This window comes from Achroia grisella, unplaced genomic scaffold (genome assembly GCF_030625045.1).
Source record: "Achroia grisella isolate CSIRO2021 unplaced genomic scaffold, CSIRO_AGI_Agris_v1 utg782, whole genome shotgun sequence".
Lineage (NCBI taxonomy): Eukaryota > Metazoa > Arthropoda > Insecta > Lepidoptera > Pyralidae > Achroia > Achroia grisella.
The window spans coordinates 1,433,163-1,459,928 of record NW_026713022.1 but is presented as its reverse complement, the minus strand read 5'-3'; the positions used below and the strand labels follow the sequence as shown (position 1 = coordinate 1,459,928).

Genomic DNA, 26,766 nt, shown 5'->3' with positions numbered 1-26,766 from the left:
TGACATTTTTAGGTACAATAACTTGGAGAGGTACAATAGCTATAGTGATTGACATTTCTCCAATTTTGTAAGTGATAGTAAAACTATTTAATAAAATCATTTTCTAGCAATGCACAATGTTTGTACTTCTGACATTTTTTTTTCACCTAAATCATCACCTAAAGTGTTCTTTATAATGGCGTTAGTTCCTTCTTTTAACTGTAATATTTGTTCCATAAACTCTTATGCGTATCCATTCCAGAGGACTATATGCTATAATAGATATGATGCTATAGTATTTACACGTATCGTGAATTGAATTACAAGTGAATCTATATGAAAATATCCCATGCTCGCACAAAACAGCATCAGAAGCACCGAAGGTGAATCGAGTCGTAATGGCGGATATATACTGCCGATAGAGTATTGATTAGCCGATTGTCTGACCTACTGAGAATCTTTACAAAAGGCTAGGACTGTAGCTAGAGTTCGGAACTTTAATCACTACTCCGTAGTTCTTTCTAATTAAATTCATTGGCCTCTTCGAGACAGTAGTAGACTGTCCCGGCGACAATAAAAGGCTTTAATGGTCGTTGTTCATTGTTATTATGGAGCTGTTGATCCTGACTCATGGCTTTATACAAATGTGGTGGTTTTATGTGAATTATCCTGAATTATCCCATAAATTAAATCTTAATTATTTCTCGCACACTACATTTGGTTACATAAACTCTTGTATATAGAATAGAATAGAATAGAATAGAACAATATATTTCAGATAATTTTAGGATGGAGAAGAGTGGTTGGTATTGCCGCTGGTAGAGGTCAAACAATAATTAAAAAGTGGAAGTAAAATAGTCAAAAATTTTGTAAAAAAAATTAGAAAATTTATTATTATATTAACATAATATTATTGAAAAAGAATTGAAAGATAGAAAATCAGAAAACGGCACACGAACAATGCGAGGCATTATAATTAATCGAATACGTGTGTCGATGCTGTCAATGCTCGGTATCGAGTTTAGCTCTGGGCGGGTGCCAAATGCCAATTGGCATCATTAATAGAAAGCTACAATATACATGAATGTGCATGGAAAAAGTTGTATGGAAGACAATTTAGATAAACCCGTTGAATGGAGCATTTCACCGGATATAACAAAGTCAGGTAGAATGTAACGTACACACTTGCTGGGGTATATTTATAGATATAACTAACGATAAAGCTGACGAGAATGGATGGAAGTTTGGATGTTTGCTAGCTTTTCATGCAATAACTACTAGAAAAATTCTAATAGAATTATGTATGATAAAGAAATTCGTGTTTAGATACTCATTACTTAAATTTACCTGGAGTGCGTTACAGGATTCATGTAAGTTTATGCGTAATAATTATAATAAATAAAACAATAATTCATATAATATTATCATAACATATAGCAGTGTATTAAAATTGAAATAACAGAAAACGCCTTCGCCTTTTTGAAGTCAATTTAAATATGCTAATAATTCTGTCCAATGGTAATGTTGCTACGACTTCTCGAGACCCCCAGTTATAATCCTAAATCACAGAATATAATTACAATAGTACTTCGTACCTAAATATAATTTACATTAATTTGATAGTACCTACTACTGAAATACTAAATTGCTCAAGTTTATACCCATATAATTAATGTAAGCCTCAGTTAAGACATATTTACGTTCCTTTCAAGTTTCAATTTCAAGTGTAGTTATAATATTTACATATATTTTAAATACAATTAAATGTAATTGCTTATCTAAACTACTATTATAATGAAAGATTTGTTTATCTTTAAATAGTATAAAGCAGTCACGGTTTTCGTCTGTCAGTTTCTTTGCTTACTTCTTCTAAACCACGCAATGGATTTTGATATAATTCTCTACAAACTGCTTTCTATGTTACATGTGCTTCTCATTTTAGTTTGAATAGCAACGCATAAGGTTGTTGGTTGCTGTTCATATATTTACGCGAGGGTTGTTTGACATTTCAGTTGCAAAACAAAGGAAATTAAGGCTAATATGAAATAACTATTTTTCATTTTCTTTCAGACAGCCTTTTCTCAAGATAATGTCAGTCTATATTAAATTCTCTCATTCTCTAGTTTCAGTCACATTTATAATAATGCCTCCACATATTACTACAAAATGAGATATAATAATTTTGTCTCAATCGGTGTCAGATCGTTTACTTAAAAACTCGTAACGAATATCAATATTGGGGACCAGCTGTTGCTGTCGACTTGCATTGGCATTTAAATATGAATATGAAAAGCTTTAAGTGTACCTCTAAACATGTTATAAATATGAGAGCAAGACAACTTAATACAGACGATACTAAAATAATATTTTTGGACATATTAATATCTACATTAGGAGTGAGGGGATTTGTAATTGCTTTATAATTTATTACAAAGCAATAACTACACTAGATAACAATGTGGCTATCATGTTAGATTGAATTCTTCCTATTTAACTCATTAATATTTAGACTAAACTTAGTAGTGGGTAGGATATTGTTACTAATGTGAACTGGTGAATCCATTTCTGCAATATACCATGCCAGTTTGACCTCCACGCGTTATAAATTCCTGGTTAATTTACCACGATGAGCTAACAAACTTCATGCTCATGTTGTCATCCTCCACTGATGACCCGCCAGCGTACTCCGTTAGCGAAGGCGTGTAAAACATACCATTATCATCCGTTAAAAATATATATTTCTAAAATTTAATTAAAAATATTAGGTTTTGCACAAGCGTACACGTTTCTTAGCTGAGCATACACATCAGAAAAATAAAGTTTTAAATTACTTATTTTTTAATAAAAATAACCGTTACTGATTGCACACGTACGAAAACAACTGGTAGGTGCGTTTATTTATAATTACGAATAATTTAATCTATTAAGGTCGACATAAAGATTTAATTTATACAGTGAGTTTAAATGGAAAGTTGAGTAAAAAGCGGTCGACAACTTAACATAACTAAGTTGATTCAGGCTGCGTTCGGATACATAATCATAAAGTGCAGGTGTCATGTACCCACATGCACCTTGCGCGAATGCCTATTTACCAACGCCTTTGTTTGAAATGGTTGGCAATGACACGGTGTTTTCAATAAAATATAATAAGAGTATAATTGGCTGTCCTATAACAAATGTAAATGACATTTAGTATTATAAATATATTTTCTTTCGTAATAAATATAAGTTACGAACGAAACCTTTGAATTGAGTAATTAATTTTGTACTTGTAACAATTATTTAATTAAATTATACATAGATTGTTTTTAAACAAGTGTTTTTCTGAATATTTTAGCTGTTAAATGGATATTGCTCACATATTTTTCATAGGTAAAAACCTAAACATAAAAATATTATAGCTGAGATCAACGGACATGTGAAGATTGTCTGACTGAAGACAAGTGCATCTGCAGTAGAATTACCGAGCTCACTATTTTTCTTTTATTTAAAGGAAGTTGTCATATCCAGGATTACAACTTGCGCTCCTCCGCGTAAACCTACCATTAGTGCATGCGGGTAAACCATTCCATTAAAATCTATAAAAAATCACTTGCATTTTAACTACCTAGAGCCTACCCAACATCTTTTTTACATAAAGAACGTTTCAATCCAATCACTCAAATTCACTCAATACAATACTTTGATGTTTGAAACGACGAGACCACTAAATATTTTACGAAATACAATTACTTATTCAATGGACGTAACGCGCCTAAGTGTGTGATATACTCAATGTTGTGAGGTTAATTCCGAGTTCGTTTAAAACTGAGCGTCAGTGGTGGAATTTCAAGTAACTCACCCGAATAAGACGTGACATGTTTAATGCAATATCGAAGGGTACGGGCCGTCCGTCGGTCAAAATACGCATACATCTTCCAGATAAAGTAGAGCCAATTAAGTAAAAAAAAAAACCGGGCAAGCACAAGTTGTGGCGGGCACCGAGGGTTGACTAATTTGGCTATGGTCACAGTTCACAAACTGTGTTATGAATATAAAGAGGGAAAGGATTTTTAGTAATGGGGACATGGGACATTTAGTACTAGCTCTACGTTACAGGGTCCAGCTTACACCGTTAACGCTAACGGGTGCAATATTCCAATATTATTAATCAAATAGCTATATGATATTCATATATTTTATTACTAGCTATACCCGCGACTTCGTACGGGAGCTATTCAGAATAACAATGGGTTAAATTAACTTTTTGTTTGTGAGCGAACTGGAATGAACAAACACTCAATGTTACGAGAAGTTTGCTACTAATAAAATATATATAAGATGACCCGGAAAACGTGCTTTGCCATATAAATTAATCAGTTATCGACCGCCGAGAGTAGAAAAGTATTAAAAAATACTTATATATCTATTAAAAAATACGGGTTAATGGTAGACGATTGAAAATTTAGGGTTCTATGAATTTTTAATGTCGTATCATAAAAAACAAAAAAAAATTCTTAAAAAATTAAAAATAATTGTGAATGATTGTTGTCTGAATCCCTTATGTGTATTTAGGGGTATTAAAAAGTTTTAGTTAATCTGTCGTGACATTAGCATGCACGTGCATGCTATTTTTGATCTCGGTAACATGAGAATAAACAGTAGGGACCCATTTGTTTGAAAAAAATATGAATTTACAGACAGGCTAACGTTTTCAGTATATCTTAAGTATGATAATGTTGGCTAAATATGTCGTAGGTATATACTATATACTTATATAAAATATAGATAAACCAACTCCTTCATAACGTCAGTTTAAAAAAAAACAAATATCTAAAACAGAAAGATTTTCAAATTTAATGGTCGGCGTCATCTTTTATTTTTCAGTGCATTTTTTAATTTTTAAACATATTTATATCAAAATTTATCGTAGAAATCTATGATTTCTTGAAAATAAAACAAAATCCCGTTTTTTTTATAAATTCTCTCTCTTAGATGTACTACATTATTAGCGACTAACATAGGTTTTATACATCAAGTTTATGTAAACTAGTAAGCTATTTCACGTGAAGTAGAACATCGAAACTATCTCCAGATACTACAATGTATTAGAATCTCTATTACAGTGAAACTTATATACTCCAACCTGCCAAGGTAACTTGGAAAGTCATTAAACAAAACGCTCATATTATCTCTAAGTACAGCTATAAATTCCAAAATTTCAATGTTCAATAACGACAAAGGGAAATTTTGGTAGCCTGCCCCGTGAGCATATATGTTTATGGCGTGTATGATTACCCCGAGGGTAACTAAAATGAAATTGATCTCCGAATTCTCAACTATCGAGTTCTTGTTATTGTCTAAAAAAGGATCGATTATACATTAGTCTCACTTCCTGCACTTAATCAAGTTTGAATAATTTTATAATGGTGTCTGTATCGATATTGATAACAATAGACGATATAAGTACGAGTTCTGTCACGCTTGACTTGTATAATATTTTTTAACTATGAGTATCTACATTAAAATATAAAGATGCAATAAGAAACATTGTGGTCATGTGCTTTACGTTTAAGTTACAATTACAGAGACATATTTACATAGTATAAAATGAAATCGCTTCGGCTGTCTGTTAGCTTAGATCTTTTAATTTATGCAATGAATTTTATAATAATAATCATATACTTATTTGTCAGAATATGGTATGCACAATGGTGGTAATTATTATAATATATGTTTCATCATATTCTGCTGTTTCCAGCGTACAAATATTAATTCTGTAATCCTCATTATAAATCAATCAAGTCATTAAGTAATACAGTTTTTAGCAATAGATTAGTAGTAGTTAGTGATTCAAGAGGACGGTTTATATGTATTATACATGTACACCCGTCCGAAGCCGGAACCAGTAGTATACTACACGACACAAATTAACTTAAATAAAATTTCAGTTTAAGCTCAAACTAGATATTACATTATATTTAATATATTTTCCATTGAAATGATGTTATTGTAATGTTCATCTATAGTATATAATACATAGATGTAAATACTATTTAAAAACCCGTATATAAATATCCAAAAACAAATATATTATACTATAATACTTAACATTGTATTGAAATTGACAGATTTCTGAGTCATAACACAGATGACAGTTGCAGTTGAGTTGAAAGCAAATGTAAAATTAATATATTTATTTATTTGTGTAACTTTACAGCAATCGTTATAGACAAAATATTTTAACAGCAATCCCTGCACTAAGCTCAAGGCTTGTGTTATAGAAATCAGAAATATTTAATTACAGAAACTTTAACAAAACAGGCTCCCGTTCAACTAGGTACAAAATTAACCAGTATTACATCAGTAAGGAATTGACAAGAATAATAATAAAATAAATAAAGGTCAATACATAATCGCTTTATACTATATCTTTCTAATGAGAATTGTTTGCAAGTGGATTGCATAAGCAAGTCCCGGGTCTTTCCTTACAAAGCAAACTAGTACGAAACTCTCGCATCTACTCGGTGCTCACGTAACAAGGCTCCGTGATGAACTCGATTTCTAGGTTCAGCGGTTTGAACAGCGTGTTGACTTGTCAGCAAGTCAGTTTCTAAACAATAATGAAGAAATAAACACGCTGTGGGCGGCATTTAATGATGGGTGGTATTTAGTATTTGATATTGGTTTTGTGTAATTAATTAGTGAGAGAAAACATGTTTAGATGTCTGCCAACTATATTTGTAATTCAATAGCGCTAAAATTGTTCTACGGTTTTTTTTTCTGTCGGCTGCTCGGCTACCTGATGGCAAGTGACTGTCGCTTATATACATGAATAGCACTAAGGACATCACGACATCGTGTGACGCCTGTGGCACGACTCATGCGTTGGCATTCCAGAGGACTAAGATGTCATGCCTCTTATCATGTAAATTCACTGCCGTATCCACCCTTTTGCCGAAACGCAGCTTACAAAACAAGCTTAGCTGCTGAAATAGGTAGACAGAGGTATCCACGCAGACGAAGCTAGGCAGGTTTATGTCAACCATAATCCTTTTTGTTAAAATGATTAGAAAACACTCGTGAGTTTTTGTTACCAAAGGACAATTTTATATGTTCATTCCATTAAAAAACAAGCACGCTTTTGGCAAAAGGGCAAGTATAATCAGTTTACGTACTGACCCTAAAAAAATATACCCCAACAATGCGCAAGTTTCAGTTTTGACACAGGCCGCTTCTAAATTTAATTAGTTTATGTTTTGTGACTTCACACTCCGTACCGTGTAACGTACACAAATCTGGCAGTGTAAATTGTAGAGATGTGACAAAATATTCGATTATTAAAAAAATCGATTATCCGATTTTATTATTCCAAGAAAGAGAATTTAAGAAAAAGGTTGACTTCTCCACTGACGATTTTTTACATCCCATGTCTAACAACAACATACAACACCAAGTTCACCTACAAAATTACTTATGACAACCTAAGTTAAAAAATAGGGTTGTAGAAAAATAATACAGAATGGAAAAGTAGATTGTTATTCATCTGAAATCGATTATATAGTAACAAAAATAATCGATTTTCCATACCGAATACAACATCCCCAGTAAATTGTTACATTGTATATGTGTCTGTTGTAATATATTGGGTGATTCACTGTACGTGATTGTAATACGTGGGTACAAATACAAATAGGTATTCTGTGGTGCGTGTGACAGGCTTCTGGGTACTTACACGTGGTAAAGTGATTGGTAATATAATTAACTTCACTTCTAATGACATATAAGAATATCTAAAATAAAAATACTGTTCAAAATAAGAAAATCATGTGTCTAAATGAGTTTTCTTTCGTGTGGAAACAAATCCTAATAAAGATCCTAATAGAAATCATCAAAATCTGTTTATAAATGGAAAGATTTTTTTAGGAAATGCCATGACTGGTATTGAATATTGACAATCCCCAATTGTTTTTTTTTAATTACAACATTTTTTTGCCTATAATTTTGCATTTGCATTGCATTTCTGATTCTGTCGAAAATTTGTTTGCCGTATGCATACGCAATGGCATATTTATCATGAATGCCTGCCAATAAAGCATATTTTACAAATGTATTAGAAACTCGTTAAGTCTCTAAATATAACAATTACTACGATTCGGTATAATGAAAATATTAGTGTGACCGATTCATGATAAATTAGATTAAAACCATGACGTAATAGAAATGAACCCCAAGTGGCGATTAGATATCAAATTTCCGAATTATAAAATTATTATTATATTAACACTTGTATAATAGTTCGATTCGTGAGTCACGGTATAATCTAATCAATAGTGGACAAAAAAAATATTTATATTAATATTTCGACAGAAATATACTTAAAGAAAGTACATATACATGTGTACATACACAGTAGGTACATAGCATATGTATGTAGTATAGATTTCATTAAAGATGTGATAAAATTAGATCTTATAAAATAATAAATACTCCTCCCCCCACCCCCTTCTATGCGGAATGCGCGAAGGGAAACAATCGAGTAATCTTAAGTTGTATTATACAAATATGATGCATTCATTAGTTTGTTTGTTGTTACCATTTTACGTCAGAGTAATCATCATAAAATTAGATGTATATAAAATAAAGAAGGACATAGGCTATTTCTCAACGAAGTCAATCCTAGTGATACCAACGAAGTCACGAGCTGAATTAAGTTTAATATATTCTTATAGATAAACCTTTAAACAAACTTAGTGTAGTTTTGTAATTTTATTATCCTAATACCACAAAACATAGGTAGGTACTTGTAAACATAGACTACCGCTCCACTTATCTGAAGTCAAATCTTGTTTACGTAAAATGAAACATTTATACATTTTTTCTCCCGAGTGTACCTGTTCTAACTAAGCAGGGATTCCACACAGGAGTGGTTAACCATTTGTTACATTACACTGAGGCGGCCGGCGTTTGTACGGCTTTTAAATGAACCCCCGATAATATTTTCCCTGGCTTTACATTATGTAGAATATCCCAAAATATCTATAAACGCTTTGTACACTAACGGCATAAAATTGATGCTATTAAATATATAACATTAATCGCAAATGTATTTGTCGCAGCACTTTACTATCAATAATGCCTTTGGCTATTCATTACTATTAGGTATTCTGTGCCGCAGTGCTTCAACCACCAACCTGAATATAAAATACCAGACTTAAAAATTCAAGATGGAACAATAATAAAATTGAAGTCGCTGAACTATGCTTGAAATAAATATATCACTAACACGTTTAGTATGTAGTAGGTATGCGAATATGTACTTACTGCCGAAGCAGTACAGCAGAATTACAATGTATATTTTGACAGGCGATTGGAAAAAATGTAATCAAAATAACTAAATAATTAAGTTAAGTATCAAAATTAAATTGTATCCAATGTAATACTTTTAAATCATCGTATAACGATCTCTTACGACAGATAGGCTTGACTATACTCAATTGGGTAGATTTGTTTATTTAACTTTCTGTACACCGTACACTAATTAGGTATTATATAGATGAAGTACGCTTGTTAACTTTGCTAGAAATGATATATAGATAGGTATCAAGCATAGACTTGTAAATGTATATCTATAGAACCAAGGTTTCAATTAGATCAAGTTATTATTTAGATTCCTAAGATTGTAACAATTTTTAAAGGAATAAAATGCACTACGGAGTTCATTATGAAACACCCACTCATGCGCCGCCATTCCGGAAGATTAAGTCATTTCATGCCTCTTGTCCTGTCATTTCACTGCTTGTTCTATTATTGTAACTAGCTTTTGCCCGCGGCTTCGCTCGAGTTAAAAAGCATTATTATTAATTAGGTATAGTTTTTGCGGCTTTTACTTTTGTTTCCTTTGTTAGGGGATACGTCATAGTAGCTTTATGCATGCAAAGTCTCAGCCCGATCGGTTTAAAATTGACAAACTTTCATCCCCTATTTTATCACCTTGGGGGTAGAATTAATTAAAATCCTTTCTTAGCGGATGCCTACGTCATAACATCTACCTACATGCCAGATTTCAGCGCGATCCGTCCAGTAGCTTTTTGGGCTGTGCGTTGATAGATCACTACGTCAGTCATCTTTGAGTTATATATATTTAGATTACAAAGCTGTTTGGCGGTTGAAATAGGTGAAACTAAGGTACCCACGCAGGCAACTTCCGTTTATGGACACATCATATTGAACTTTCAACCATATTTTCATGCCCATAGAAATTACTTTTGAAAAATAAGTTCTTATTGGATGTCCTTTTTTTATGGATGATAAAGGAATGGTGCACCCGCCAGCGTTAACGGCTTATGCTGGCGGGGCATCAGTGGAGGATGATAATGAGCATGAGGTCAGGTCAATTAGCCCATCGTGACAAATTCACCAAGAATTTATCACGATGGTTTCCACGGGGAACCGCGTGAAGTTCAACTTGCCATGGTACATTGCTAGCAATAAGATCATCAATCCTCATTGCTAACAATCTCCTTTTCCCCCAGTGGATGCCTATTGAACTTACGCAAAAATTCATATTTCTAAACCTAATATCGTGTAAGTTGTGCTTTGGCATATATACAGTCAATCAGTCAGAACAAGCCTCTTTATAATAATAGATTACATAAATATAGATTGCCGTCTTATCTATTTACACACAGCCATTAGACATCCGGATATAGAATTGTCCTTTGTTGGTACCAACCAACCGAAGCCAAACAATCGCCTATTCAGTTATATACTTCAAAGGATGTTGTACGCTACGATCAAGTATTATACCTACTTGTTCGAAACAACTTCGAGATCGCTATATACATATACAAATAATAATAATATAAGGTCTATAAATAAATTTTAATTATTCACTGCAAATAGAAAACTCAACATCGGCTGACGGCATGGATGGATTTGTTGAGCTTTTTTATAAGCTTTTTATGAGATACATAGTGATTTGGCACTGATACTTTCATACCCGTAACCACAAAAAGTATTATAGTATAAACAAACAAAAATACTTTATTTTCGGTTTCTTGGTCTGATAATTATCATATTACGTAACTTTAATAATTTATTGACGACCTCGGTGGTCTAGCGGTCTAGCACACCGCTTTACGACCGATGGTCGCAGGTTCGATTCCTCGCACGGCACAAACATTTGTATTCATGAGTATGATTGTTTGTATCGGTCTGGGTGTTTTCTATGTATAATATGTATTCATTTAAAAATATATATATCTATGTATATGTATCAGTTATTTAGTAGCCATAACACAAGCTTTTCCTAGCTTAACTTGGGCCTAGATGGTGCTGTGTGAATTGTCCTGAGATTATTATTATTATTTAAAAAAGTTTACTTTTGGTGAAAATATCACGTAACCTACACAGAGGAAAATAGTGTTTCCTCTGTGTAGAACCTGCGTTTCAAATCTGTTAATAAAGATTGATTGAGTGACTGAGTGACAGAACAAGCGACAGTCGGAAACAGTATGGTTCAGAGACATTAGATTAGATTAGATTAGATTTGTCGAAGTTGCGGAAAACAAGGTACCTATAATGAACTGGCGACAAAAGACGAAGTGATAAATTAGTCTACAAAAATCTTCACGTATAGGCTTAAATTTGTATAACTATGACGAATAGGACAGCAGTTGACAGCACCTAGTTCACGATTGAACTTTAAATTTTTTGTAGTAATTCGTGAACACGAGTTTTTGTTAGGTTTCATGGCTAATCTACTGAATAGATAAGCTTTGCAGACATAGCGGAATGTCAGAATATTTTTTTTCATTTCTGTTAGAAGAACAGAAGATGTCACTAAGTACTAATCCTACTTTTAACAAGTTATTACATATATACCGATGGATGATGATCGTGGCGAAATAACGAAAAAATGAAGGTTATTTACAGAATATGGTACAGCATTTAGAGTAATAATTATTTGGAGGTACCGCATGGAGATCATGCTGACGTGGTATTTGTACAATGTATATTGCCAGCAATGGGGTTATTGGTCACCATTATTAACGCTTCCGCCCCCTACTCAATAGCTTTTTCACGGCAACTTCGTTCGTACAAACCTCCTCTTACTATCTTTTCCAGATTAGTTTTTGATATAAAAACAAGTCTGCATACAGATGTACAAACATTCGCATTTATAAAATATAGTTAGGATTATATTGTAGAATAATGCAAGACCGTGAACTAAACGTTTTTTTTTTCGTTCTAACGACCGCAGCCCTACTATCTACCATCTAGAATAAATTTTCTCAAGAACTGCACATCTGTATGCAAATTGCCTTTGTGGTTTGGGTTTAGATAACTACCTACCAGCTACTGCAGTTATAGACCGTACAAATAAATATTTTGTATAGAAGGATAAATAATTGTATTGTGTTTGTTAATACACAATGGACATGTAACATAGATAACGCTAAACAATAATCTATATATTATAAATACGAAAGTGTATTTGTTTGTAATTCTTTCACGTCTAATAGTTAGATCAGTTACGAGGAATTTGTATATGATGATGATAGGTGACGCCCCGGAGACACGAACAGGCTACATTTTGTCATTAAAATAAAAGTATAAAGTGGTTTTTATATGCGGAGTTACTAATTTCTCAGCAAAGTATATAAAAACTATTCCTATATAGAAAATATACTAGGTACTTGAAGTGCTATCCAGAGGAGCGAATTCCTCGTATCGCTATAAAGAAGAAATATCTAAAAATAAAGCTGACCTTGTCAATATTGGTTATTATCTATATTTTATTAGAGGTTTTTCTGATTCAGGATTACTTAAAAATCGTAATTTTTTAACTTATTGCATTTTGCAATACAGAAATTATGGAAGAATAAACATTCCACTTATTCCACTACTTAACAGAAGAAAATGGAATCCAAAATTACTACATTCCCGTGGGATTTTCCAACCTTCCTAAATTTCAGATTTGAAAGATTTATAGCGCAAGAGTAATTCGTAATTGGGCGTAGTATTTCCTTTTATCTATTTTGTCAAGCAAAGCTTTGAAAAATATAAAATAATATACGAAACCTATAAGTAATTAATTACATAAGCTTCCAAGGCGTAACAAGAAAAAAAAGATGCAAAACCGTTCAGCAGAGTAATGTTACTATAGTAATATAGTGAATAAGAAACAAAATATGTATATAAAAAAAACCGGAATATATGACGATAGTACAACGTCGTTAATAGATGGAAAAATAGAACTACATATTATATATACAGCTATACAAAATGTACGCAATTATCTTTTCTAAAACAGAGCATGGAGGAGACAACGATGGTGTCAACCGTCATGGTTCGTTTCTTGGGCCGTTGACATGCCATCGAAAACCGCAGAGCATTGTGTTTTATAAGAAAAATAGCTTAGATCTTATTTCCCAGGACATTAGAATGAATATGCTATAGATGCGTAATTATTAAGTTCTCAAACATTAAAAAATAAAAAAATATATATATGGGCCCAAATGTGTCTTAATTAGGTTACCCTATTAATAATATGTTGATGGACAAACGTCTTAAACAGACAGTGTGTATTTGCATATTATTACATCGCATGCTCAATAATAAAATGCATTAACTAATAGAAAGTTACTGGAAAATCGATTTTAAATCTTTAAAGATTAAGTCAAAATCACAAGAATTATTTGTTTTAGTTAATGCACTTCCATTATTTAGCGTGTGATATGATGTTGTTAATTACATATTATTATTGGTTTAGAAGTTAAAATATGAGCTTAATGACAATAGAAAAACTTTGAATACTGAATAGAACGATATCACACTAACGCTGTTATCCTTTTATATTCATTTTTTAATTATTTCATAATAAACAAATATTAGTTTCATTATATGTAGATGAAATGTTGAAGTACCTACTATCTATTTTCTAACCACACTTTCAAATTTACACTATCAGTATAGATTATTAATAATAAAATTAACTTAAGCAATTATTACAAAATTGTATCACTTTTACTCAGTATTGGTACTGTGATTATGGTACCGGCTAGTATGTACCGTACTACAATATATCAATCAAACATATATTCTTAGATCTGAATCTTACTTAATAACTAAATCCCACGTGAACGATGCTGTAAGGGTAGAAGCTAATTATTTTAAAAAGCAACATTTATGAAGTGAATTCTTTCTTTCGTTTCTCGTTAACAGGAAATCTTTTCTTATAACGAATTTTTACATAAGAATATTTTCTAATAAAATGTACGAGAGTATCTAATTAAAATCACAAAGCCTTTAAAAGCTACTGTGGCTGAAATATTGAAATCTGACATTCTCGTACTTCATTTTGTTGTAAAAAAAAACACTTTTTGATACGTTTCAGAATACAATATTTCTATACACGAACAGAGCTTTCAAATTGAGTCACGTTGTTATGATTGTTCAATCAATACTTGAAATAAGCTTTGATATTATATACATAACTTGATGTTATGAATGCAGTAAATAAAGACAGGACATATCATAAGCATAAGCGTGATATTTAATTTAGAATTTAAAGTCCAAGAAAATGGATGGAAGGATATACTTAATATAACATTGATAAATGTCTAAGAGAACAATGCTTCAATGAGTAATTTTTTCTTTAACTTACCAAAATCTGAGCCCTGCCGGTATCGTCGTCAACCCAGCTGACAACTAAATCCGCGCCTCTCATGTTACCTTCTGAGTTGAACCCCAGACCAACATAACCAAGGGTTCTTGCTTCGATTCTGAACGTAATATCATTCTGAGAACTGGTCCATTTCAACACAACGTCACCATGTTGATCCAAACTTTCAGAGTGTGTCCAGTTTAAGCCAGAATCGTATAGATTTGAATCAAAAACCTCCCGACGGTGTCTTACTTTATACTGATCGACTATGCGGCTAGTCTTCTCATTTTTTAACTCTGGCTGTAATAGACGAAGTGCATCATTGTATTGTATTGGATTCGATGGGAATTCGTTTGGCTGAATGTGTGATTTTGTTCTTGGTAATTTCGCATCACACAGCAGAATGACGCTTAGTGTTAAAATTGTTTGTATATACATTTTGCCTTCACTGTCCTTGCTTCATTACTTTTAGATCATCTGGAACAAACATAAATGTCAATTAGAACGGTATTAAAAGACACAAAATAATACTCAATAGATAATAATTAGAAAAGGTAGGTAATATACATAAAATCGAAATCAAACTTAATGAACTATTACAAAAGAAAAATTAAAAGAATCATAATTATCGGTATTATTTCCGATAAATATATATATAGTAAATGTATCTAATATAATATCTACTAGTCGACAGAGAAAATGAGATAACGGATGTATTGTTCACACTTCTAGATTCCAGCTGCACTGAGTACCCTATATACCTAAATATAAGGTATTTTACATTACATAAAGATTAGCACTAAATAATAGGTATACCTAAACTTATTCCATACATCGATAACATAATAAAAATTGCAAAAACAAATACTACCTAAAGGAATCTTCACTAACATAGAAGTCAAAATAATTATGTTTGGTGTTATTTGTAAATGAATCAACATTCTCCTATGAAATTCTTAACCATTAGTGTCTATATTAGGTATTATTGACGTATAATAAAATAAAATAGATATTTATTCAAATAAAAAAACAGAATGAACAATAAAATGGTAACGAGGTGATAATTTTAGCATAGAATACCACCTACGTAATTTTATAACGCCATAGTAACTAAAATAAACCGAAGACAATCGTAAGCGTCTTTTCTCACGTAAAGAATGATTTTAATTATCTTAAACCGCGGAGCAACTTTGAAAAATAAACGTGAGAATTTCGTATGTGGCAAAAACTCTCGAGTTCACCATCTGTTACAGGCATTTAGGATAATAGGGTTACCACATGTGTAAAATCGACCCCAAAACTACGATTTTCGTGATCCGTGGATAAAGAAATAAGGAATACTCATCCTAAGCTGTATTTAGTGAAAATAATATCATATTATAATAATAGCAGTCTATAATAAAAGTCTTTGTGCGACACATTCATTCTTACAAACCAACAGAATATATTTCTGTACTCGTATATACTTTTTGATTTGACATTATTTAGCTTTCAGTATGTGGATATAAACATTCCGATTCTGTTGACGAATAAGTAAAGCATCAATATATAATACAACGTAAGCAGCTCATAATCTTGTGACAAAATGTGATAATTTAATATTTAAATAATATAACGTGTCACATTTTACATTTACTATATTATTGCAATACCTTTTACTAAATATCTGGACTGAATTATTGCTGTCACCCCTGTACACAGAACAAGCAAATTTTAAGGGCATACCTGTGAATAAATCATTCGCATACTCTTTGCTTACTCGCCGTCGTATTAAGATTGCGACAGCTTTTGCATAATCACTGTCTTCAAGGGGTAGAATAATAAGATTATCTTATCAGAATATAGGCGCGTATGGAATTTTAAAAGGGAAAAGTAAAGCAAAGCAGGCAATTCCCGTTATTGGAAATGATAACATTTTTTTGCAAGTATTATTTTGGAAGTGCAATCGAGTTGACGCTTTACCTGATAAAACGGTAACCGTTAATCATCAGATGGTGCTACTTTGTTTGATTCAAAAGACCGAAGATCAGTTTTTTTAATAAAACATATTCAGCCATTTTGTATGCCAATAATGAATATATATTTTATAAGGAAGCTTGAATTACCTACGTTCTACATAATATATACCACTTAACTATTCAAGCGTGTCTCCCTACATACAATCAAAGACGTGTCTTCGTTTAATGGTGAGGCAATAAATGAACATGAACGCTTGTTCATTCATTATATAAGACTGAGATGAGTAATATACATATTTCTAATTTTTTTATAGCATAAGGGCATCCTCCACTCGACTGGATTCTCTATGCGAAACGCGTTAATAACATTTAACGCCGGTATTCTGAATAGGTGTGGTATTTCCAGATTCAAGTTGGCCTATTCGCGCTGCTCTATCACTTGAAAAATGTCGTTACTTCCAGCCACTTCAACTTGCCGATTATTTTCGCAATTTATTTTTATATTTCAGCGATAATATGTCCTACTGAATAGTTATATATTTGCTATGGTAGTATCTAGTAATCTTCAGTAATCGTGACTCTGGCACGTGTCACGGACGACCGAGTGAATGCTCGCATTTAGCTTTCCTACCAAGATCAACCGCCATATTAGAAATAGAACGGAAAGCAAACAGCAACAAAAACCAACTGCGGTCGCACCGGCGAAACGAGATAACAAATCATTATCCACTTATTGAAAGGAAGTCGAAACCGCTTCCCTGGTCGTTATAAACAAATGGAGTAACATTTTTTCGATATTGTATAACCTGACCAGAATTGACGCCTTTAATTGGATGTCTCGATATTTGCCACTTTGACTTCCTGTTTATTTTACTTGATTTTATCTTTTTTATATATTTATAGTAAATATACAGATTGCTAACCATGCACACTATTGACCCCACTGCTAGTAAAATAATATATAATAACCCTCCAAGATCAGTTCTTTAACCGGTCCTGCCTACTTCAAGAAATTACTTCTAACAATATATGATTTCTAGGGAGAATGTCCCTAAAAATCATATGTTTTTATATGTCCAACTCATTCTTAAAACATTTTGAAATTGAATCATTATTTCGTGAGTAATTTAAATATAAAATATATTCTCATAGAAACCCTCGTCAGTTCATAGTTTGATTCGAGGACTGATTAAATAATATTTATTTCAGCTAGGCGTTAATTTACTTATTTTAATTTATAGGCAATGATAATAGAAAATTGGTTAATAAGTTACAGATAATTGATTTGCGAATTTATCTATTCAACTAACAAGATATGCACGAGTGCTTCTGTGATAAAAAGAACTATTGAATGGTGTACATAAATAGATGAAAATATAGTAGTGTTTGTTGATATGAAATGATAAGTAATTCATCAAAATTGATTCTAATTAATTAAAAATTTGCCATATTCCGAACATAACAGAAATTGTCTCGTAACAAAATATAATCGCTACACATCGTAATACCTAAAATACTTTAGAAGCGACCCAACACTGGTGACAACAGAAACATCGAAACACGAAATACAAGTACTCGTCCTGCATACGAACAATGAAAATAGCTTTGAACCAAAACCTGAACTAAAAAACCAAAACGACAATCAACTGTATTTACCAATACGCTTAACAACAATTTTAATAAAATTTCCCACTATCGTATAGACATTCCTTCATTATAGAATAAGAGGCATGACATTTTAGTCCCCTGGAATAGCAACACATGAATTGTCTCATGGGTGTCATTTGATAACGTGACACCCATGACACATCTCTAGCGCTGTTCATATATATGGTACATGCGACGGTTATCGCTTGCCATCAGGTAGGCCATTAGACTGTTTGCCATTCCAATAAAAAAATGGAAAATCTGTAACTCTTAGCAATAAGACTTCTGCATATTAAAACCAACCTTTAACTTTAACGAATATTCCAATGTTGATCCTTTTGTTAGTTTGAAAATTTTAATAGTAGTATATTATTTTATTTCATATATATCTCAAACAGAAACAAAAATATAAATGTCAACAAACGTATAAGTTAAAAAATTGAATATTTTATTTGAAGGAATTGAGATCAACTGGATGGTGTTGTGTGTACCGACAAACTTTCAACTCTCGATTGGTTTGTACAAAAGAAGAATATTTTCAATCTCGCCGTTCTAGTCTGATTTTAAGCAATATTTCTGTTATGACATTGTATTAATAACAAATATTAACATTAAACCACATTTAGCTAATATGGCATGACTCAATATCGTAGTTAGCATCTACATATTTGCTAACTATTAGTACATAAAATTAATTATTACTGTTTAATAAGACTTTTTCTCTTTATTAATAATACCTATAATTCTATATTCTTTTAAAACTCTTTTTTGCAATATTTTCAATTGTCAATATAATAACATTGTACATTTTTTCGTGAACTTTTTTGTAGGACATTGTAATAAATCCATCGGTGATAAATTGTTAATTATAGTTTTATTTACGGGTGAAATAATCTTCAAGGCGGTAAATAAAAAAAAATAAACAAGGTACTTCAGAGGTATATATATAAAATATTTTTGTTTTCATAGGCTCTGGCTATAAAATTACACCTATACACACAACTATGGTATTGAAAATGGTATAAGTAGTAAAGAAAACGAAAAACTTGCTTATAATAACATTCCTTTGTTATTGTAAGAAAAGATTGGATTTCGTGATCCACAGTGGATTGTTGATCTGGACGCTGACAAAGGTACTCGTACCTATATTGAGAATATACATTTCAGGGTTTGTGTTTTACAAAGTTTGTGACATGAGACATACCAAAGGTAGACTGTAAAAAGTTTCCTCAGTCTCGCCTATTCAGCCAAACAGCTTGCTTTGTAAACTGCGTTTCACATTAAGGGACAGATTAGGGAGTGAACTTACAGAATCAGAGGCATGTCGTATTAGACCTATGAAATAGCAAAGCATGAGTGGTACCATAGATGCATCATTAATGCCATTTCAATTACATTACAAAAAAAATAGGAAGAAAGTTTAAATAATGTCGTATTCTTACAACCAAATTTGAAATTCCATGAACAAGACTTATTCATATCCGTATCCAGTATCCGCATCCGTAAAACTATATTGTATCGAAACCTAAAAAACATTAGCACATTCCCACGGTGTCATTAAACGAAACTAAATTATAATTTGGGCTGCAGATTTATTTAATAGTTCTATTGTGAATTATTAACAGTTTACAGTAATACGCAATTTTTATTCAATTCGACTATCGTTTTGATTGACAATATAAGATTTATTTTCAAAACAAATAACTATTAAAGATTTTTTGTAATCGATAAAATTAAGATGGATGATACTTATAATTATAAAACATTAATTAACTAAAAAAATTAAAATACATAAAAAATAAGCTATTCAGATTACCCATATTAAAAGAGTTCTTTAAATATATATATTTAAAACAATATTACATAATTTAAGTAGAATCAGTAGTTAGTTAATTAGTTATTATTGTATACCTACTCGTTTTTACATATAAAGATATATAATATACAATTTGAATTCATAAAAAAAAGTATAGTCATATATGTACATTCCATTTTAATATATTGTTTTTCCATTTATCTCTACGCACAGTTGACTAACATTTCTGATTCAAATTTCCAGCAAAAAATGAGAAGTCATTGCATTGAATGAATCCTCGCCAGCCAATTAGTCAGAATGGATATCAAAAAAGTTGGGCTTAAATATGGTGTACTTAATTAAGATACTATTATCATATAGACCGTAACTAAACATTATTGCTTACTAATTACATCGTGCCGCTTTATCCTTGATAGTTTACGTAAACAATGCTTTTTATGTATGTGTATAGATAATAATAATAATAATAAAGAAATTTCATTCCAAATTTTTATAATTGCTTATACATACAACCAAACATCGTAAACCTATAAGGTCAGTTAATGAGCTCTTTGTATTTTTCCTCTCCACTATCACTTTATTAATTAAAAATTCAAAACTTCAAAACACAATAGTTGAAATGGATTTATAAAACTTATTCATATAAAGTAAAAAAACTACGCAAAACATAAAATTTTGCATCGTCAAAGTTTGTGTGTGATTATATTACTTATTTAATAACACTTAAACATACATTAAGTTAATGCATATTTTTTGACAAGCTACCATCTGTTCGACACATATAAAAATTAAATACGATAATTGCGAAGGAATTATAACAATTATGAGCCTATTTTTAAGCTAAAATCCTTATAATTCTGGCCCTGAGGAAGTTTTGTCCTTTGCCTCGTTCTTATAAAGTATAACATCGTGTATAAGTCAAGTAAAACCTAAGAACCGACATACTGTTGGAACGGTCACATAACTCGAAGGACCGATAACCGACGCCGTAGAAAAAAATTGTCGTATAGCCATCCTGTACAACTGTCAAAGGAGTTGATGAACTCCGCACGGAGTCAATGCAAGTTTCCGGTGGATCGAGACCGTACTATATTGAAAGGTCTACTTGTACATTCACTGTACAGTACTTAAAAGTATAGCTAAAATTGATAATGATAACCGTGCTGACTATTATGCTTTATCCATATTCAAATTAAAATAATAATAAGTAACGTTTAGTATTAAGGACTTTCCTTTTAATACTAGTTACGCGGACGAAATTGTAAGTAGAAAGGAGTTTCACAATAATCGTTTTTCTAAAGTTCCAGTACATTACAGAACAGGACAGACAAGAAGTTTCATAGTATGACGGTATTAATAGACAGTTGAGCATGATATAATTTATAAGCGTGATCGGCGCCAAACTTTTGTGTCATCATGTCACGGAATGATTATAGGTATAATTGTGGTTTAATTCGAAAATCACGGGCTCACGCAACCCTAGCCGATGGCCGAGCGGGAGCAATGCCCCTTGCACCTGTCCATTCACAAAATGTCCAAATCGTTTCGAATTGCGAATCGTTTTTGAGAACCATGAAATTGAATTTACCCGAACTGGCTAAAAAGAATCCCTCACAACTCAAAAATAATCTATACAGATTAAAAAAATATTTTGAAAGATTTTTATCCATCAAAAAAAAAATATTTATTAATACACAGCGCCACTGTATCAAACTGAGCACAGCTTGTACTAGCGGTAGGTACTAATAAAATGGAATCCTTAAACACTTTTTTTGGAAATAAATATCTCATATTAAAACAAATCGTATTTATGAATATATATATTGTATCAAGCGGGAATCAAACCAGCAACTCTCAGGTCAGGCGTGCGATAAGCTGCTATACCACTATGGTCAAAACGATAAAACAGGAACAAGAAGTGTTCTCGAGCGTCTGAGTGTTCTTTCAAAGTCTACGTTTGCCGACACAAATGCATTAAAGCCATATCCATACAAAAACATTTGCACTAGCACGCTCAAGAAGACTGTTACGAAAGGTGCTTCGGAGCGTGAACATTCCACCGGCTACGCAGCAATGGGCATGAGCCAACTGGAACAGACAAAAACGTCAACACAATACCCTCAACGGAGTAGGCTTTCCACGGATAACTGGATCTTGTAAATCTCCGTCAGTTTAAATGTCATAGATCTCAAATATATCATAGAATTCAAATTAATAAAAAATTACAAAACCCAAAATAATACACAAGGCACATTATCTGTTACTACAGACCACTGTTATAAGATTACGGAATTGATATGAACTTCCTTGTGTTCTTGCATTACATGTAAAAAAAAGCTATTTTTTGTAATATTGATATTAAATAGCTATGTTGCAACATGTAAATGTATCAAAGACATAATATAGTTAACAGAAACACTTCAAGTATGATTAACGTTATTAAAAAAAACAGCAACTAGCAATTTGCTATTATACCTCATTTATAAAAGGAAAAATATGCTAAATTAATTTGCAACATAACAAAATGCCTGATATATTATAGTAGGTGAAATTACTCAATAGAAAAGTTTTCGGTACAAATTGTAGTAACAGGCTGTGAGCATTTTAAACCCATTAATATTTTACGTGACACATAATAATTTGTAAAGACATCATCTGTACTGGCCAATGTATAATATTACTATACATATTATTATATAACTAGTATTTACATAACCTAATTGTACAACTAAGAACTAAAATAAAAAGCTTAAAAAAAAAAAAAAAAAAAAAAAAAAAAAAAAAAAAAAATAGAATATGATAACTAAAATATATTATTAAAAGTGGTCCCTTTAGGCAACGTTCCGAAGATACTGGCAGCGTTCCCTCTTTGAATAGCTAGACTAATTCTTTGTCCAAGGTAGCTGCCAGCTCTTCGGTCTTCTGTGATGTCGACTAACCTTTTCGTTATTTCTTTGAAAAGTCTTATCTGTACTTAAAACATGTTACCGAGTAAAAATTAAAATAAAATAGCTATAGAATAATATTTACAAATGTCCCCCTGATTCCTATCATGGCAATGACAAAGACATTGTAAAATATTAATGTTCTAAGTGTCGTGCGTGCGACAGCTGCGCAGACGCATGCGGCTTCTAATTCCTCTTCACGGCAAAACCGTTAATGACCGGCGCTGAGGTTCCGTAGCAAAATGGCCACAATGATTCCGTAATTAACCACTATTCGGAGCACGCCACTCTACCACGACGGCCTTGTTTCCGATTCGACTTGGTTTGCTATCGTAAATCGTTTATCGCATTACAGAAAAATGGTAAAGGAATTAATGGGTAGGTGAGATTGAATTTAATGCAGATCTCGATCTCTTACAAATGTAATAAATAGGTCTGTACATTGGTGGCCTCCTTTAGATCATTTCCATTTGAAAGATTATTATATTTATCATTAGAGGCGGTTTGAAAATTACAAATACAAACTTTTACATATGCAAATCAATATTTGTATAATTATATGCGCCACCCGTACAATGCAATAAAATTAACAACTTATTCTTCATACTCATGCAAAGGTTACAATTAAATTATTGTAATACGCACCAGTGTGTTAAGTATAACATAAGATACTGAAAAAAAAGCCAAGGGAACCAGTAGGTTGTAATATAAACTTTATAGCTAATATATACAGATCTTCTACCTAATATCCAACGAGAATTTTAAATGAAAGCCTCCCAATTGTCATTACAGCGAAGTTCAACGATTCATTCTTATTTGCACACCGTGTTATTTGCCGAACATAAAATTCACGGAATATTCTTTGCCTCTGTGAGTAATAGAATAATTTTGTAAGAATATCTGACAAAGATTTTGATGGTTGAAAGTATTATTTAAAAGATGCAAAAACCAGACCATTAAATGGTAATCCATATCAGAGTCATTACGTTTCTTCAATTCGATTTCTCTTTCACCCAAAAGAGTGAGTGATTTCTATATGAATTTCATACTAGGTGCATCCTAGTTTGATAGATTTGAATTGATATTATGATAATGCTTTATGCGTTTAATTAATAGAGTAAGTAACAATTGTAATAACACGAAAATTATCCTATTTGAAACTGTCAAAAACTAACTTATAAATTTTGGTAGAAGTGAAAACAATACACACTACGACACTCTGTCGCTATAACAGATAAACTGATGACCCTAGTGGAAAAGATGTGAATAAACATTCAAAGAATCGGTGAATATTGATCATCAAAATTGAGAAATCGTTCTTAAAACACCTTCAGCATTTGATTGACATACTCCAATATTTGTAATATCTCTTTATCACTTATGGGATCGTTTTAACAGGAAACAGTACGTTTCCGTGTATGAATACGACGTCCGTTATTTGTCAGTTCCTTAAATTAAGTGAACAGTTCACTACCGGCCTCTTCAGCTTATTGATCTACTTGGGTTATATTTAGTAGTGGATCATCGGCAGATAATTTCTTTGACGATTCAATTGCAATTGAAGAATATGGAGCATTGAGAATAGACCTCTGAATTAGGTGATGAGTTATGAATACGGATGAAATAGGGGGTATAAGTATACCTCGAACTATTTTTTGTTTGTGTAGTAACAGACATCACTGAAATCGGTAGTGTTATAGGAGTGAGCTGTAAGCACCAAGAAGACTTCCTAGATCGCCTCTTGTATAGACAAATATTACTTCTTTCATTTTCAAATAATTTTGAACCTTGATACCTTAGGCGGGATTATTTTAATAAGCTAGGAGCATATATTTTGTAAGGTAAGCAACTCAGAACATGTACACAAATAAACGATAATTTTCATAGTACTTTCATATATGGGTATACTAAAAAGAATATTACCGCCAGTTATTTTTATAACCTGATAGCAGGTTAAAGTAAATCGTCTGACTGGTTTCTGTTTGAGTCATCCGAGATATTCTATCGGTGAGCCACGGTTTACATCCTCTTTTTTACTACACATATCTAATGCAAATGTTTTATTTTTTCATCCCACGTAAATTATCTAACTCCTCGACTTTTTTTGTATCGTATCTAAACTAGATCGGAATCTTAATAAAACTCTTTAGGAAATCGTTCCTTAAACGCGTTATACAAGTTTGACAAACATTATTCGATCTTCAGAATTCCATCTATATAAGATGGAATTCTGAAGATCGAATAATGTTTGTACGAACGAATATGAAACAACCAAGCGATAAAGACTGTACGAGCACAATAATTACTATTCCTTGGGATTTTTTTATAGGAGTAAATGTATTTAAAATGATTGCATAGACTACAGCCTTATTATATACCAGCAATATGCTGGGAGTGGGGATCAAGCTGTAATAAAGTGTCTTACATAAACTAGTTCTAGGACTAAGTTTCTCGTATTTATTCCACCCATCGTTTATCACAAAGACAGCTACTATTAAAATTAAACTTCTAAATAGTAACAATTTACAATACAATAGAAATAGAAGGTAAATATATTAATTACCTGCCGTGTAAAAAATATGTGATAATATTTCAAACACATATTATAGGAATATACTAAAACCTGTAATACAAAATTTGCATTAGGAAATAAAATAGAAAGAAGCTTTTATTCATAGTGGGCATAAAAACAAGGTAAACTCGACGCACTTTTATGAAGAAAACGTGGGATAGTGCTGAAGATATTAATTAACAGATGTGAAGCAAATATCACTAGTGTGAAAAATCTGAGAAGCAATTGCAATCTTTTTTTATAATAGGTATTGTACTGATAATGTTCTTAGTATTCTGTTCGAGCACTGATATAAGGCAAGATGTTTGCAGTAAAAACAAAGAAATGTAGATGGTGAGAAACACGGTAAAGCGTTGGTATTTACGTAACCAACTTTTCAGACATTTGGGGAGAAAATTTATTACAATGATAAAACAAGCGAAAATGAAATTGGGAAAGTAGCATCATACAAATAGTAAATACAACTATAGGTATTCGATAGTAAATAAAGTGATGACAGCAGACCTTCTATATTTGTGCTCACAAAGGACGAGCAAATTGTTTAATAAAATATCATTTATTGAATACCTATATTCAACGCAAAATACTAAGGTAGAATTTTGCTACAATTTTAAACCGGTTCTACGAAGTCGATGTAGGCTGTGATATTATGAATCCCAAAATAAATCAAAACAAAATCAACACAATCGTATCAGATATACTACGGCATTAGTGCTTAACTAAAATTAAATCATAAAGCAAACAAATTACAGCTCTATTTTCATCGACCAGAAAGTTTAACCGTTGCAACATATTGTAAGGGAAACGATCCATTCATTGTTACTATTGTACCACTTAAATGAATATCCATTGCATAAACGACTTTATTACTTTAAAAAGATATCTTAAATTCCCATTTTTAATTCAAAGGCAGTTACGACCTTGCATTTTGAGAGGTAGTTCAGGAACGGACGTTGAAAAAAGGGGCACGACGGGAACGCACCTGTCAGTGCTGTAGTGTTGCCAGTTTTTGAAGAGAGCGGGTGAATGGCAACCGGTAGAATGAATTGTTTAATTTTCGAATTTTAAGGACCTTTCAAACGTCTTTCATGATGAAAGTTGATGGACGCAAATCATGTCAATCGTTACTGAGAATGATATTGGAAACACTAATCTATTTGGAAAGTAACAGTTCTCTGTCACGCAATAGTTTTGAAATG

At 32.0% G+C, this 26,766-nt stretch overlaps 1 protein-coding gene across 1 annotated transcript in view; it reads right to left on the bottom strand.

Moving 5' to 3' along the window:
- The window catches only part of LOC131851196 (MOXD1 homolog 1-like), a 54,633-nt gene that overhangs the window by 14,519 nt on the left and 13,348 nt on the right, over positions 1 to 26,766 (bottom strand). Inside the window, exon 2 of the mRNA XM_059201650.1 lies at positions 14,630 to 15,106. Coding sequence (XP_059057633.1) covers positions 14,630 to 15,067 — 438 coding nt within the window. The 5' untranslated portion in view covers positions 15,068 to 15,106. The remainder of the gene's footprint in view (positions 1 to 14,629; positions 15,107 to 26,766) is intronic.